Source organism: Erythranthe guttata, chromosome 7, assembly GCF_056151865.1.
Source record: "Erythranthe guttata isolate IM_541 chromosome 7, IM_541, whole genome shotgun sequence".
Lineage (NCBI taxonomy): Eukaryota > Viridiplantae > Streptophyta > Magnoliopsida > Lamiales > Phrymaceae > Erythranthe > Erythranthe guttata.
In genome coordinates this window covers 6,397,384-6,413,506 of record NC_142539.1, presented here as the reverse complement: position 1 = coordinate 6,413,506, position 16,123 = coordinate 6,397,384, and the positions used below count along the sequence as shown (strand labels likewise).

General features: G+C 36.6%; 3 protein-coding genes across 3 annotated transcripts; 2 read left to right on the top strand and 1 right to left on the bottom strand.

Moving 5' to 3' along the window:
• Positions 1-792: 792 nt before the first annotated feature.
• Positions 793-2,927, top strand: XTH15 (xyloglucan endotransglucosylase/hydrolase 15). The gene is made up of 3 exons (XM_012980100.2): positions 793-1,507; positions 2,139-2,332; positions 2,408-2,927. Exons 1-3 carry the CDS (start codon positions 1,229-1,231, stop codon positions 2,763-2,765), a joined length of 831 nt encoding a protein of 276 aa, XP_012835554.1. The 5' UTR covers positions 793-1,228; the 3' UTR covers positions 2,766-2,927.
• A 1,139-nt stretch (positions 2,928-4,066) lies between these two features.
• On the bottom strand, positions 4,067-7,403 carry LOC105956238 (uncharacterized). Its single transcript, XM_012980083.2, has 7 exons — positions 6,704-7,403; positions 6,498-6,600; positions 5,919-6,187; positions 5,689-5,794; positions 4,768-5,333; positions 4,503-4,607; positions 4,067-4,403 (listed from the first exon to the last, which is right to left on the bottom strand). Exons 1-7 carry the CDS (start codon positions 7,118-7,120, stop codon positions 4,317-4,319), a joined length of 1,653 nt encoding a protein of 550 aa, XP_012835537.2. The 5' UTR covers positions 7,121-7,403; the 3' UTR covers positions 4,067-4,316.
• A 5,311-nt stretch (positions 7,404-12,714) lies between these two features.
• LOC148769086 (uncharacterized) lies at positions 12,715-15,856 on the top strand. The gene is made up of 3 exons (XM_088820221.1): positions 12,715-13,056; positions 13,104-14,129; positions 14,888-15,856. Exons 1-3 carry the CDS (start codon positions 12,715-12,717, stop codon positions 15,854-15,856), a joined length of 2,337 nt encoding a protein of 778 aa, XP_088676347.1.
• The last annotated feature ends 267 nt before the right edge of the window (positions 15,857-16,123 follow it).

The window sequence follows — 16,123 nt, the reverse complement described above, 5'->3', positions numbered from 1 at the left end:
ACCTACTACTTCACACATGAGTTTTTATTAAAGTAAAATAAATAAGAGTTGAAATCGATGGCTCATATCTTATATCTTATATCTTATATCTTATATATAAAAGAAATAAACGTTACGGCAACTTAAGAAACTTTAATGGCATATTTGTAAAAAAATAAGTTTATATTTATTTTTCTTGGAATGAATTTGTATTATTTAATTTGTATAAATATTAATCTTGGACATCTAATAAATTTTATTATAATTATTATTGTCATGTATTAAACTAATCATTATTTTCACTTTTGAAATGCCCCGTGCACATAGGAAAAAAATGCTAGTTCTACTAACAGTAATAGCATTCTCTCTCACCGTCTCTCGAATTCAAATATATACACAGTCGTCCCGCAATGGATGACCTAGCAATTGGAACAAGTGAGTTTGTGTCAATTGACTCAAGTTCGAATCCCCTTGTCAACGGTCGCTAGATCAAGTTTATTACACATGGTTAACATAGTGTGGTTTACGTCTCTCGTATGATTTACAAGATATTATACAAGAGTGCAAATTTATCCAATACACTTACTTATATGGTTGAGTATGATTTACAAAATATTATACAAGAGTGCAAATTTATCCAATACACTTACTTATATGGTTGAGTATGATTTACAAAATATTATACAAGAGTGTAAATTTATCAAATACACTTATATGGTTGACGGCAGATTCTTTCCTTAAAAAAAATATACATATACATATACAAAGCCCAGTTGGCATCCACTGAACGGCTCCAAAATAATGAATGCCTTCAAAAGGACAGTAGAAGAATCATTAATGGAACCAAAGCTCCATCATTTTCGTAATAGCTAACAAAGGACCAAATTTAAAATTAGTTTTTTAAATTAAAAAAAATAAATAACAAAAAGCCAAAAGCAGCAGCTTCAAGCTTTCATTGCTGTAAGCTGGCAACAGCTTTCTCTATTTGCTCCTCATCAAGCTCTCCCACCCCCATCCTCTATCATAATCATCATTCACAAGTATTCTACTTCTTCCATTATGGCCCCCCTATCCTATGCCATACCCCCCCTACCCCCCCCCCCCCCCCCCCCCCCCCCATCATCACCTCTCTTTCTCTCTCTATTTCTCTCTCTCTCTCTATAAATATACACAAACATTTCCCTTTGAAATTCAAAGCATTATCACACCAGCTTCTTCTCTCTAACCTAGTATATTTAAAAATTAAAGAATGGTTTGTTTATATAATAATGGTTACTTGTCAATATTGTTGTTGTTACTTGCTGGACTAATGGTGGTTGCAAATTGTGGTAATTTCAACCAAGATTTCGACCTCACTTGGGGCGAAAACCGAGCAAAGATCTTCGGTGGGGGCCAGCTTCTTTCTTTGTCTCTCGACAAGGTTTCCGGTTCCGGTTTTCAGTCGAAGAAAGAGTATTTGTTTGGTAGGATTGATATGCAGCTCAAACTTGTTGCCGGCAATTCTGCCGGCACCGTTACTGCATACTACGTAAGTATATATTAGTCTCTTCTTATTATAATTAGCATCTTCACATGGAACAAAAATATCTTGTTACAAAAAACGTTATTCTTTAGCAAAAAATACTATATTTCGTTGCTAAAATATAAGTATGAACAACGAAATTAATTTCGTCGATAAAGATATCGTTGCCCTATTTTGCACTTTCTTGTAGTGTATACTTGGGTGTCAGTTTGGTTCTCAGTATAAGATTATCCAAGATAAGATTAATTAATAATTTTATCAAAATCTAATTATATTGTTCGAAGTTTCAATAAATGTCTTTTAGTTTCAATAAATGTCTCTTTTCTTCCCTCGATTACCCAAGATTAGAGCTATATTTTTTAACAATTGCGGGTCGCCCCGAAAAAGTCATTTGACTAGCCAAAAATCCAATAAGATCCAATTGTTTAATTAATCATAGCGACTAATCTTAGCAACCAAACGATGCCTAAGTATAAATGATCAAGCATTATTTAGACATAATCATCATAGTAAAATAAATTGATGTACTTGTAGTATAAAATCTACCTTAACCCAAACAAATTTGAAAAAATAAATATAAATATGGGATTTATATATAGCTTACAAATAATTTGGTTGATGTTGTGTTTATTTGCAGTTGTCTTCTCAAGGGCCGACGCACGACGAAATCGACTTCGAGTTCCTAGGAAACGTGTCGGGTGATCCATACATCCTCCACACTAATGTCTTCACACAAGGCAAAGGAAACAGAGAACAACAATTCTATCTCTGGTTCGATCCGACACGAAACTTCCACACATATTCAGTCATATGGAACTCTCAGAACATTGTGTAAGCACAATAATCTTCAAACATTTTATAAATTAAATTAATAATGGAAAATGTCCTAAAATAAGTATTTTGCAGTTTCTTGGTGGACAACACTCCGATAAGGGTGTTCAAGAACAGCGAATCGGTCGGTGTACCGTACCCGAAAAGCCAACCAATGAGAATATACTCGAGCCTATGGAACGCCGATGACTGGGCGACAAGGGGTGGCCTTGTGAAAACGGATTGGTCCAAAGCACCGTTCACGGCGTATTACCGCAACTTCCTCGTGCAAACGGGCGGGTCGAAATTCTCAAACGGGGCGTGGCAGAATCAAGAACTCGACGCTTACAGCAGGAGAAGGCTGAGATGGGTTCAGAAGAATTTCATGATTTACAATTATTGCACCGATTTTAAAAGGTTCCCTCAAGGCTTTCCCTTGGAATGCACCCACTGATATATAAATGTTAGGCTGTTGAAGTTTCATTTAATTTCTTGTACACCATGCAAATAAAATGGAAATAATTGGTTTGTAGCTAGATATCAATCTTTCCACAATATTGTATGTTTTCAAAAATTAGATTAATGGAATATAAAAAAAATGAAAAATCATGATATTTTAGATCAGACTTTCATTGTCAGTTTAAACTTTAAAGTATTAAAAATTGTCAATTACGACTACCCCTGAGACAAGGTCAAATTACGAAAACCCCCTCTTGTTTGAGTAATTACAACCACCCCTCAATTATGATTCTTCTTACATGTCCACCATTTGTCAAATTTTGTGTAATATTCTCCAGTTTATACCTGTTTTATCCCTTTCGGGCTCCGCATTTTGAAATAAATGTGTCCTATAAATATCAGATTGCGGTGCATTAAAACTGCATTTTTGCACAAAACGAGCACAAACTAAAGACATTTTACGGAATATAGAAAACTCTGTTGAATTTGACACCATAAGGGTGGTCTCGTCTAAGAATATTTATAGTTTATAGGTGGTTGTAATTACCCTAACCATAAGGGTTTTTCCGTAATTTAACCTCACCTCGGGGGGTAACCGTAATTTACCCTATTAAAAATATAGAATAAATTACGGCCATCCCCCTGAGGTAATGTCAAATTACGGAAAAACCCGTCATGTTTGGTAATTACAATCACCCATCAACTATGAAACTTCTTACATGTCCACTCTTTGCAGTGTCAAATTCTACACAATCTTCTAGATTACGTGGAATGTTCTCTAGTTTTACTCTTTTTGTGCAAAAATACAGTTTCTAATACACCACAATCTGATATTTACAAGCAAATAAACATATCTTATGATCATCTTATTTCAAAATGTAGAGCTTGATTGGGCTAAAATGGGTACAAATTGGAGAATATTCCACATAATTTAGAATATTCCACCAAATTTGGTGAGCGTTGAAGAAGATTCATAGTTGAGACTTGAAAGGGAGGTGATTGTAATTACCCAAACAGAAAAGGTTTTTTCGTAATTTAACCTCACCTCAGGGGTGGCCGTAAGTTACTCTAAAAATATAAACAAGATTATATATCAAGCAACAAACCTTTTAAATGTTAGTGGATAAAGTCCCAATTCATTAACCACACCAGCAAATTGACAAAGTCATCACTGAAAGGCAAATATGTATGTACAAGGCAAACAAAATAAGTTGCCTTAAAAATCCAATTGCAAAACTTAAAAAATCTAAATAACAATTGTTCGATCAAGCTCGAACGTAAGAATAATGACTAATAAAAAAAAATTGCATTTAAATCAATTCTTAAGAATTGGCTTTCTCACCAAAGACTCGACTCTATAGTATATTTCTCCAAGAAACAACAATCATAAATAAACTTTGAGTGCGATATCCGTGCAGCATAAATATCACACCATTGCCTCAATCCCGTACATGTATCGAAGAACAAAATATACAACGCAAACCTTAGCACAAAATCTATAACTTGCATTTCATCTACAAACATTTTAAAATCTTTTTACATAACTTTATTCGTTGTTTTCTGTATTATTTGATACGGGAATAGCTTTTTCTTGAATGTAGTTAGCGAAGGTTACCTTTGGCTGCACCAACATCTGTATGGAATCCAATAAATCAATAAACGACGGCATTTTCCAGATTGAAAAGCATTTTGAAATATTAAACTAATTGAAGAAGAGAAAAAAGGTGCATACTGGGATTCTGCAGTGAACATCGAGTTCGTAATTCAATTGGCTAAGGCGCTCTTTGGCTTGCTTTTCTGTTTCCAGTGCTTTATTGCATGCTTGTTTAATAACAGCCTACATTAAAACAGAGTTAACAATACTCAGAAGAAATAAACGAGAGTCAATAGAAGGATAATTTTTAATTTAATCCTAATAGATAGCAAGCAAAAGAATTCGTAACAAGTTTTCGTTATGAAAAGAACATACTACAAATAATTGCAAGTATAAAACTTACCGGGTTGATATCACTACTACAAGTAGATTTGTCCAATAAAAGACGGAGGTTAGCTAATTCATCCATCAACTCCGACGCAAGTTCTTGAGCATCGTTCATTTGATTCCTAGAAAACTCGAACGCTCTATCGGCATTAAGACGAAACGAGGCGCAGTTCAGACAATTGCATAACCCTCTGCATCCTCTTCGGTTTCTTCTCAGTATTCCCTTCAAACAACCGTTTCTTGGAGAAAGCAAAGCATCCGATACTTTGTTTTGGGATGAGCTTTCTTTCGAATTAACTTTCTCAATCGACTGTTGGTTGTTATTGTGATGTTCCAATCCCGTATCGAAGCAATTATTTTCCGGTTTTCCAACGAGCCCGTGTTCTTCAAAAGTAGACTGCTTGGTTGGAATATTCTCTTCACAGTCAGAGCCCTGTTCTGAGTTTTTACGATTACTATTTTCCAACAAAGGTTCGGTTCGATCATCGGCATGTTGTTTCTCATGGGAATTTTCTGTTCTAATTTTCTCATCGTAGTTTTGTTCGTTATTCGGTACTGGATGTTGAGCTATTTTCGAGGCACCTATGCAAGAGCAAAACACAAACATTAAATTGTAAGTAAGAGAGTTTGATACCCTTTTCCGGGGAAAATGACAATTTTCACCCTTCAAGTTTGTACCGGTTTCGTATTTGGTCCCCAATGTTCATGAAAGACACATTTGATCCCTCGTGTTTCAATAATTTAACATTTTTGGTCATTTACGTCAATTTACCGTTGTCACACGCTTGAATCTGTTAGTACTAACAGAAAATTGACGGAAATGACTAAAAATGTAGAATTTTTGAAACATGAAGGACCAAATGTGAAATCAGTGCAAACTTGAGGGATGAAAACTATAATTTTTCCCCCTTTTCCTTCAACAAGAAATGCAACTTACATGAATTATTATTATTAGATATATCCATCAGAAATGGAAGCAGCCTTCTGTAGCTGAGTGATCCTGAATTCTTGAACAGCCTTAGTCGAGAACACGGATTAAGAACCTGATAAAAAAAATTGCAACAAATTTAAATCAACAAATCGACCATATCCAATAGTCTCGGAAGGCATTATTTCATACAAAATGAATTGTTTGTTACAAAGCATTATCGATCGAAGAAAGCTTACAGGTCTATTAACTGAATTGGTGCCGCGTTTAAAGATTTCGTGTTCTGCACCATTCGTAACCTCTCGTTTGGTGAAGATATCAGGATCGGGTGGCGTCATTTGGACACACTCTTCTGCAACCGAAGCATCAATTCTTTCTTCATTATTTTCTGACGGATTTTTATCGTCAAAGTGGGGCCCGCCGCTCTCAACCTTAGAACTCTTCGCAGCATCAAACTTCTGTAATTTACATGGAATTTCGGCATCTACTATTTCAATCTTGGAAACACCTACATATAAATTATTTCAAAACACATTTAGCAAGCAAAATATATTTATGAAAAATTGACCCGATGTACACTTTCTTGAAATCATTAAAACAGAAAAGCACGACGTGACACTAACAAGAGCAAGAAGGGTTTATTGCAATTAGTAAACACTGCGTTGTATCGAATTGCTAGAAAGCTACCCCATGTTATGATACGGGCTAAACGAAAACAAATCATGGGGGGGTTTTGTCAATAAAATAACACGGGGTAGTTTTTAGCAATTTGATATAACACAAGTGGTACCGATTGCAATAAACTCGCAAGAACTTACTAGAGTCAGCATTCACAATGTCCATTAGATAGGGAAGCAATCTTCGATAGCCGAAAGAGCTCGAATTCTTGAACACCTTTCTTTGACCAGACCTATTTAGGGCCTACATAATCCGACAAAACTTTCGACCATCATCAAACGCGCAATTGCATATGACATAACATCTTAAATATCAACTAAAAAATCGAAAACTTTAAATTAATTACCATTTTACCCTTGGAGAGAGAGGGGTATCCATAAATTGGCGGATCCTTCAAACTCAGACCATTTTCCACACCATTTCCTTCATCGACCCGACCCGAATCCGAGCTGGCATCTGAAACCTTCAACAGCTTCCTCCGCTCCTCAATTTCGGCATCCAATTCTTCTTCTGCCAGAACTGAATTGAGATCTCGAGTGGAAACCCTTCGCGCGCGGAGATCTTTAATGGATGAAACTGGCGGTGGGTTGATGCAGTTCATGTCAAGGAAAGCTTCCGCTGATTGAATTTCGGGGCGGAAGGAAATGGGTTTTATTGGAACCGGGTCGGGTAGAGAGACGCCGGAACAATTGCGGTGGATGTATGCTCGGGATTTGCTGCGGGTTGAAATTCCGATTATAACGTCAGAATTCGATGGACGCATTTTTGTTACTGTTGGGGGAAATGGGATTCTTCCATGGATGATTTTGTCTTTTCCTTTACCAAATTATTCTGCTGGGTTTCGGGTACGAAAGAATGGGGCTAGGGTTTTGAGGGGAGAGAGAAAGAGGGGTGTTTTCCTTTTTTTTTGGAGGGAAGTCCAACTCTTTAGTGGCGGGAAATTAGAAGCGCGGGTTTTTAGATTGCAATTAATTGCACATAACTCCTTGTGTAATCCAGAATTATCGAAACAAACTTGGTGTTAGAAATTTTAGCAAAATTATACCGGAAAATTAGTTGGAAACCTCTCAAAAATTTTCTCTATAGCTTTAAGGATAGGTGTGTATTTTGAATTTGCTATAAGTCGATCGGGCAGCTTATTTGGACAGTTTAGATTGAAAATAAACAACTTAAACTAAAAATAGATAGCTTACACTGAAAATAGACAACTTAGACCGAAAATAAGCAGCTTAGTTAGAAAGTTTAAACTGAAAATTAGGCAGTCTAAACTGAAAGTGAACCGTTTAGTTGGAGAATTTAAACTGAAAAATAGACATCTTAGACCGAAAATCAATGAAAATAACATGTTTCCAATATATGGTTGGTGGAAATTAGACGGTCGGCGGCAGATGACTAGTAGGGATAGGCATAAATGCCATTTTTTGAAGTGGGTGTTGTTCAGAGGACGAATGAGTTGGAGGCGAATAAAATATTTTTGGTCAGAAATGATTATTTTTAGTCTAAACTCTTCAACTAAGCTGACCGAAGGACTTATAGCAAAATGCGAAAATATAAATATCCTGATCTGAAAGAATATTAGCGCCCAAGGGTGTTTAGCAAATTGCCCCAAATTATATATATTGTGTTTTTATGCATCACATTCCCATTATGTAAGATTTGGCAATTCACTTCTATAGAACCCTTAATACTATTTAGTATTTACAATCATATTTCAATTTTAATCAAATAAATTACAAAAAATATATGTGATTTTTATGCATAACTCCCTAACCAACCATCTTTATTATTCGAGGTTCATAGCTTATATCTCTTTCGTCAATAGGCACATTCCTTTAATATGCATTATATATAAAGGCAAAATTAATGTATATGACAAAGTTACCCTAACTTTTTAAACCCAATTTCTAGTTGTAACCCCAATTTAACTTCAATTTCATCAATTTTGACCAAAAAATTTGATTAATATTTTATTTTGATTCTCTTATGCTGCCGGTTTCAGGCGTTAACTTTTTTTTTTCTGTTAACTTTTTCCGCCGCCGGTTTCCAAAGTTGATTTTTTCGATTTTATTTCACAATTTTTTATGCCGCCGGCTTCCGGAAATGACCGGCGGTCAGCACCTGTCTCCTTCGTTGATTTTTATTTATTTATAACTTTTATCCGTTTTTGTTTTATACGCCCGCCGCTGAACGATGACAGTAATTGTACCGTCGCTGACAACACAATTACTATAAACATAATAATATTACTGTCAACCTCATCAATATATTTTTTTTTTACTTTCTTATTTTGTTTGATTTGTTGACCAGTCAAAGTAATAATATTACTGTCGTTGACGGTAAAATTACTATAAACACAATCATGTTACGAAATAATGGGGCTAGGGTTTTGAGGGGAGAGAAAAAGAGGGGTGTTTTTCTTGTTTTGGAGGGAAGTCCAACTCTTTAGTGGCGGGAAATTAGAAGCGCGGGTTTTTAGATTGCAATTAATTGCACATAACTCCTTGTGTAATCCAGAATTATCGAAACAAACTTGGTGTTAGAAATCTTAGCAAAACTATATCGGAAAATTAGTCGGAAACCTCTCAAAAAATTTCTCTATAGCTTTAAGGATAGGTGTGTATTTTGAATTTGCTACAAGTCAGCTTATTTGGACAGTTTAGATTGAAAATAGACATCTTAAACAAAAAATAGATAGGTTAAACTGAAAATAGACTGAAAATAAGCAGCTTAGTTGAAAAGTTTAAACTGAAAAATTAGGCAGTCTAGACTGAAAGTGAACCGCTTAGTTGGAGAATTTAAACTGAAAAATAACATGTTTCCAATATATGGTTGGTGAAAATTAGACGGTCGGCGGCAGATGACTAGTAGGGATAGGCATAACAAGTCCTTCCATCCGATCTTGGAGTTTCTGGAAGCATTTTTCCATTGGAGACATCCTACGCTGCTCAATTCTTTTCCCTTTATAATCGTCCTTCAGAAACATGATCTAAGAATTTTTTTTTCTTTTTATTTTTAATGACACTAATAAAACCTAACTTAGACTCTAAGAACACTTCAAACAAAATATAAATTTCGAATTTCTTTTTTGGACACGCACAAAACCTATTTTAGACTCTACGGAACTGAAAACAAAGAACTAAAATTCGTTGTTTTTTTTAACGACGATTCCTGACAACACAACTCGAGAAAATAGGAGATAGTCTAGAAGACACAACAATAATATAAAGATAGACGAAACCAGTTTGGATGTTAGCTCTGATACCAACTGATACGAACCCCGTAGAACTTGTTATGAGACTCAATACCTAATGCAGAAGCGAAAACACGGAACATCTAAAACAAAGAATCAAAGGGGTGGAACCGCGACTCGTTCCTATAAAGTGACAAGAACCTTGGAATGTGAAGACGCCACCATCGATTGTTAAAGATCGATTGATAAGTCAGGGTGAACAAACGGAATCCTCCGATATATTCGAAGAGTTCATGAAGAACCAAACGAGAATAATCTCAAAATTTCATTAAAATTCGTCCATGTTGGGTGGCCGTTCAAATAACATTAATATTACAGACCTTTAATCAAATGAATTAATAAGATTAATAATCCTAAGAGGAAGGGGATTAGGACTTAACAAATAAATTACAGAAATAATGATAGTAATAAAACAAGAACTAATCTGGGGTAGATGTGAAAATCTGCCCGTTTTCAACTCTGGTGGAGAAGATGACACAACAACGACTCAGTCCTCGTTTCTCGTGTCCACGTCTGGAGTCCAGTCGGCTGCAGCCAGTACACTCCCGGTGTCAAGCTCACCGGTCACACCCAGCCGTCAGAACTTTACCCGAGTGCTCAGATCTCAGCCTCACTCCGACTGTCGTCTCAACCCAACCCAAAACCCCAAGGAATCGAACTCACACACACAGTGTTTCCCCAGATCTGTTACCCTCACTCATAGAGGCCACGAAACCGCTCACCACAGAGAGATTTGAGATAAGAAGGTAGAAGATGGGAATCTTTCGTTGCGTTCTTCATCTTCAAGAAGAGATATATATATATATATATATATATATATATATATATATATATATATATATATACCCATACAGCTGCAGCAACAAAGGAAAGAGAATCGACCGAATCTCCGACCGCCATGGAATCCGGCGAAAGATTCGGCCGTCGAGAAGAGAGAGAAGAGATGAGGTGCAGCTACTAGGGTTAGGGTTTGAAGATTAGAGAGAGTGGGATGGTATATATATGTGGCATGGATGGCTGAGATCGAAACTTATCAATCAACGGTCCAGATCGGATCTGCTTGAGCTTTAAGTGATCTCATGGGCCGATACCAAGGGAGTGGGCTGCACAAAGTGGGTTAGCAATTTTGGGCCAAATAAACATTTGTGCCCCTTTTATCTCACAATCTTCACCTGGGACCAAATGGACTATCAGGACAAAATTGGGATATGAGGTCATCATTGCCGTTTTAAATGTACCTGCACAACAAAACACGCAATCAACAATGTACATTAAAAATTAATCACACAGATTAAAAAAAAAGGGCAGTCACGAAGACAGCCCAATAATTACACACAATAATTAGGATTGAGAGATTAGGCCCAAGCTTTTCAAGCAAGAGCGAAACTTCTCGAGTGAGAGACACTTAGTACCCACATCTGCTGGATTAAATTGTGATGGGATTTTTTCCAGCTTGATAATACCCTGTTCCACAATATTACGAATGAAATGATACTTAATCTCAATGTGTTTAGTACGATCGTGGAAAACCGGGTTTTTACATAATTGAATTCCCGATTGGCTATCCGAGAAAACAGTGACATCCTTTTTAAGAAAACCAATTTCGCGCAGAATGCCTTTAAGCCATATGGCTTCTTTCATAGCCTCGGTGGTAGCGATGTATTCAGCCTCGATTGTAGATAGAGCTAGAATATGATGTAATTGTGATTTCCAACTAATACATGATCCACACAAAGTGAAAACGTAAGAAGTGGAGGATTTCCTACTGTCTCTATCATTCGCAAAGTTGAAGTCAATATAGCCAATTAATTCAATTCCAGATTCAGATGTAGAAAAATTCAGGCCAATATGCAAAGAATGTTTCAAATAACGAAGAAGCCATTTCAAAGCTTCCCAATGCGGCATACATGGGTTCAACACATAGTGACTCAAACAACTTACCGCATAAGCTATATCAGTGCGAGTGCTTACCATCAAATACATCACAGAACCTATAGCATTGGCATAATGAACATTTTGCATAGAGTCAATTTCAGTTTCAGTCTTGGGGGATTGATCCTTAATTGAAAATGGGCAGCTAAAGGCACATTTGTAGGTTTAACATTAGACATGGCAAATTTTTCTAAGATCTTACTTACATAAGAAATTTGATTCAAGAACAGCAAATTATTATCTCGATTGCGATCAATGTTCATGCCCAATACTTTCTTAGCATCCCCTAAGTATTTCATGTCAAATTGTTTACTTAGTCGCATTTTCACATGATCTACAGATTTCACACAAGGGCTGATTATGAGCATATCATCAACATAGATCAACAAGAAAATAGGCACAAAGTGAGTATCTTTGAAGTAAAGACAAGGGTCATAATCACTTTTCTTAAACTTTAATGAAAGCATGCAAGAATCGAATGTCTTATTCCATTGCCTAGGTGATTGTTTCAAGCCATATAAAGATTTTTTCCGCAAACACACATATTCATGCTTTTTAGCATCTACGAAGCCCTCGGGTTGTTTCATGTAAATATGTTCATCTAACTCACCATGCAAGAAAGCAGTCCATTTGTTTTAATTCCCAATTATAATGCGCAACTAAAGCAAGCATAGTCGAACAGTGGTAAATTTAAGCGAAAATTTCAGTGCAGTCTATACCTTCCTTTTGCGTGAAACCTTTAGCAACAAGACGGGACTTATACCTAATGGAGTCTACCTCATCATTAACCTTAAACAACCATTTGCAGTCTACCAAAGAACAATTAGCAGGTTTAGGAAACTGTTGGAGAATATTCCCTATATATATATATATATATATATATATATATATATATATATATATATATATATATATATATATATATATATATATATATATGTATATTTGATTAGGAGCTTTATATGGTAGGTGTAGATTTGTAGGCTTATTTACACCGATTACAATATTTCCTCTTGGTGGCATCTCTCCTATATATTGTTGTTCTCTGTAAAGTAAATATATGATTAGAGTATAAAAGTTTTCATATGAAGCTCTCTTAAGTTTCTTCATGGTACCAGAGCAGAAGTAATCCTGCACATTTAATAGTATTTATTCTCCATTTTTTTTTCTTGATCATGGGTGACGAAAAAGAAATTAAATTGCCAAAGAAAGTCACTGTCACCTCATGTAATGTTATTACAAAGAGTGATATGAACACCTCTCAAAGGTTAACCGATGTGCTATTGAATGAATTCAGTTATCTACCTTGGTCTAGGGCAATAACTATTGCTCTCGGTGGAAGATCAAGATTGGGATTTATCAATGGTAAAGAAAAATCTCCGGAGATTGATTCTCCAGAATATGTGGCATGGCTGCAAAAAGACCAGATGGTTATGACGTTGATTCTCAACTCGATGGAGCGCAATCTTGCTGAAATCTTTAGTTATTCCGAGTCTTCCTTGGATCTATGGGAAACTGTTCGTGACATGTATGGTAGTCAGAATAATTGTGCCGGATTTTTCAGATTCAACAAGATATTGCAAATCTACGTCAAGATGGGAAGCCATTTGTAAGTTTATTGGGAAACTTGAAGAGCTTGTGGAACGAGTTAGAAGTTTATCGACCTCACTCTATTGATCCAATTGTTCTGCGCAAACGAACAGAAGAAGATCAAATCTTTCAATTATTGGCGAGCCTTGGTCCAGAATTTGAGGATTTAAGGTGTCATATCCTGATGAATGCTGAACTTCCATCGTTAAAAGGTGTGTGTGCAACTATTCAACGTGAGGAAGTTCGTCGAAAAGTTATGCCTCGTGAAGCTCCATCTAATACCCCTGATGTTCGTGCTTATCTTACTCAGCCTTCTTCAGAAAGAAAACCCTACAAAGGAAAGCGCCCAGATCTGACTTGTGAGTATTGCAATGCTGTAGGTCATTCAGTTGATCGTTGCTGGAATCTTCACCCAGAAATGAAGCCGGAATTTGTCAAAGACAGGACTGGTGGAGAGAAAAAGAAATTCAACACCAATAAAGCTCATCTTGCTGCCCATACTTTTGAGTCGTTTTCCTCTAATCCTGCTACCTTGCTTAACGACTTTGCTAATTTTTTACAAGAAAGGCATGGCCAGGAAGCTTTACAAAAGACGGCTGATACGCAAGGATATGAAGAGCCTGCTGCTCTTCTCGGCAAGTTTGCTGGTTTCTTGTCGTCTAATGCAAGCACAGAGAACCGCCAAGATATTTTGACTGCCTTTACGACTGCATTAGAAATTACTAATTTACATGACTTATGGGTTGTCGATTCTGGTGCCACATATCATATGTCCAATAAATTAGCCAATATGCGAAATTATAATCCTTATTCTATACCCGCCTTTGTTTCTGTAGATAATGGAAAATGTGCTCCTGTTAAGGGTAAAGGAAAAATTAATATTGTCTCGGATACTATAGAATCTGATGTTCTGTATGTTCCATCATTCCCTTTTCAGTTGCTCTCTGTTCGAAAATTGATATTATCTCTTAATTGTGAGGTTATATTTACTCCTTACAAGGTGATTTTTCAGGACCTTGTCACCAAACAGATGATTGGTGAAGGCTTTCATTTGCATGGACTCTACTATTTTTCGGGGTCTCATATTTCCAAAAGTTGTCAGGCTTTACTCTCTCCCACAAACGAACGTCTTTTATGGCACCGTCGTTTAGCTCATCCATCCGATTATACACTATCAAAAATAACTGCCGAGTTGCGTAAAGGAACTTATGAGTGTGATATTTGTCATTATTCTAAGTCCGTTAGGCTTCCTTTTAATTCATCATTATCAAAAACTAATCGAGCATTTGAACTCGTTCATTCAGATGTATGGGGACCTTTTTCCGTTCTATTGATGGTTTTAAATATTTTGTATCCTTCATTGATGATTTTTCAAGGGTTACATGGGTGTACTTGTTGAAATCAAAAGGTGAAGTTTTTGGGTGTTTTAAGGATTTCCACATGTTGGTTACTACTCAATTTTCAGCGCATATTAAGACTCTTCGATCTGATAATGGCACAAAATACGTATCCCATGTCATGGAAAATTATTTAATCTCTAATGGAATTTTACATGAAACAAGTTGTGTAAACACTCCTCAACAAAATGGAGTTGCGGAACGTAAAAATCGAGATTTATTAGAGAAAACGCGAGCAATAATGCTACAAATGAATGTTCCAAAGTATTTTTGGTCTTATGGAGTTCTCACTGCTACTTACATTGTGAATCGCCTACCTAGTCGAGTTCTCGATTTTCAATGTCCTCTTGAAGTGTTACAGGAAAGGAGGCCAAGATTATCCCATATCAGGGTTTTTGGCTGTATTTGCTTTGTGCACTTACCAGCGACTCACTGCGACAAGCTTGATCCGCGAGCTGCTAAATGCATATTCTTGGGTTACTCACAAACAAAGAAGGGGTACAAGTGTTACGATACTGCCACTAAGAAACTCTATGTCAGTAGAGATGTTCGATTTATTGAGTCAAACCCATATTTTGAGACTTCTTTGCAGGGGGAGATAATGGACGACTTTTTTCCGCTACCCAATGTTGCGCCATGGCATGAGAATTCTTCTAACATGCATAGTGAAAAAGAGGCTCTTGTTCAAACTTTAGTGAATAACTCACTTGATTCTCAGCCTATTGTATCTACGGTTGATGATTCTCAGGCAAGCTCTATCAATTCAAGCGAGCACGAGTTATCCACTACTCAAGATGAGCCATTAGCTCCTCGGAGAAATCCTTCACGGGCGCGTGCCCCACCCACAAAATTGCAAGATTATGTTGCTTACAAGGTCAGGCACCCGTATACTGATTTTTTGAATTATAAAAAACTATCACCCTCGCATCAGGCCTTTCTTACAGTAATTTCTAGTGTTAATGAGCCCAAGATTTTTCAAGAAGCTCACTCTCAAGGTGTGTGGAAGGCTGCTATGGAGGAGGAATTGAGAGCACTTGCAGAAAATAATACTTGGAGCATCGTGTCTCTTCCAAAAGACAAGCATGTTGTTGGTAGTCGATGGATTTTTAAAACTAAGTTCAACTCTGATGGTTCTATTGATCGTCATAAAGCTCGGCTTGTGGCTCAAGGCTTTACTCAAAAAATTGGTGTCGACTACAAGGAGACTTTTGCCCCGGTTGCCAAGATGACCCTTGTTAGAGTTCTTTTGTCCGTTGCTATTAACAATGGCTGGTCTTTGTATCAAATGGACGTAAAAAATGCATTTTTGCATGGTGACCTCAAAGAATAAGTATTTATGAAACTTCCCCCAGGCCATCCTCTGAGCGGTAATCCGAAATTAGCTTGTAAGCTTCATAAATCCATTTATGGATTGAAGCAAAGTCCCCGTGCGTGGCATGCAAAGTTAAGTAATGCGCTTCAAAACCCTTGGTTTTTCAAGAAGTTCTGTCGATTCATCATTATTTATCCGACTTGGGAAGCTTGACAAGTTGATGGTTCTTATTTACGTCGATGATCTAATTATCACTGGAGACAATCCTGTCGCAATTGCTTGCTT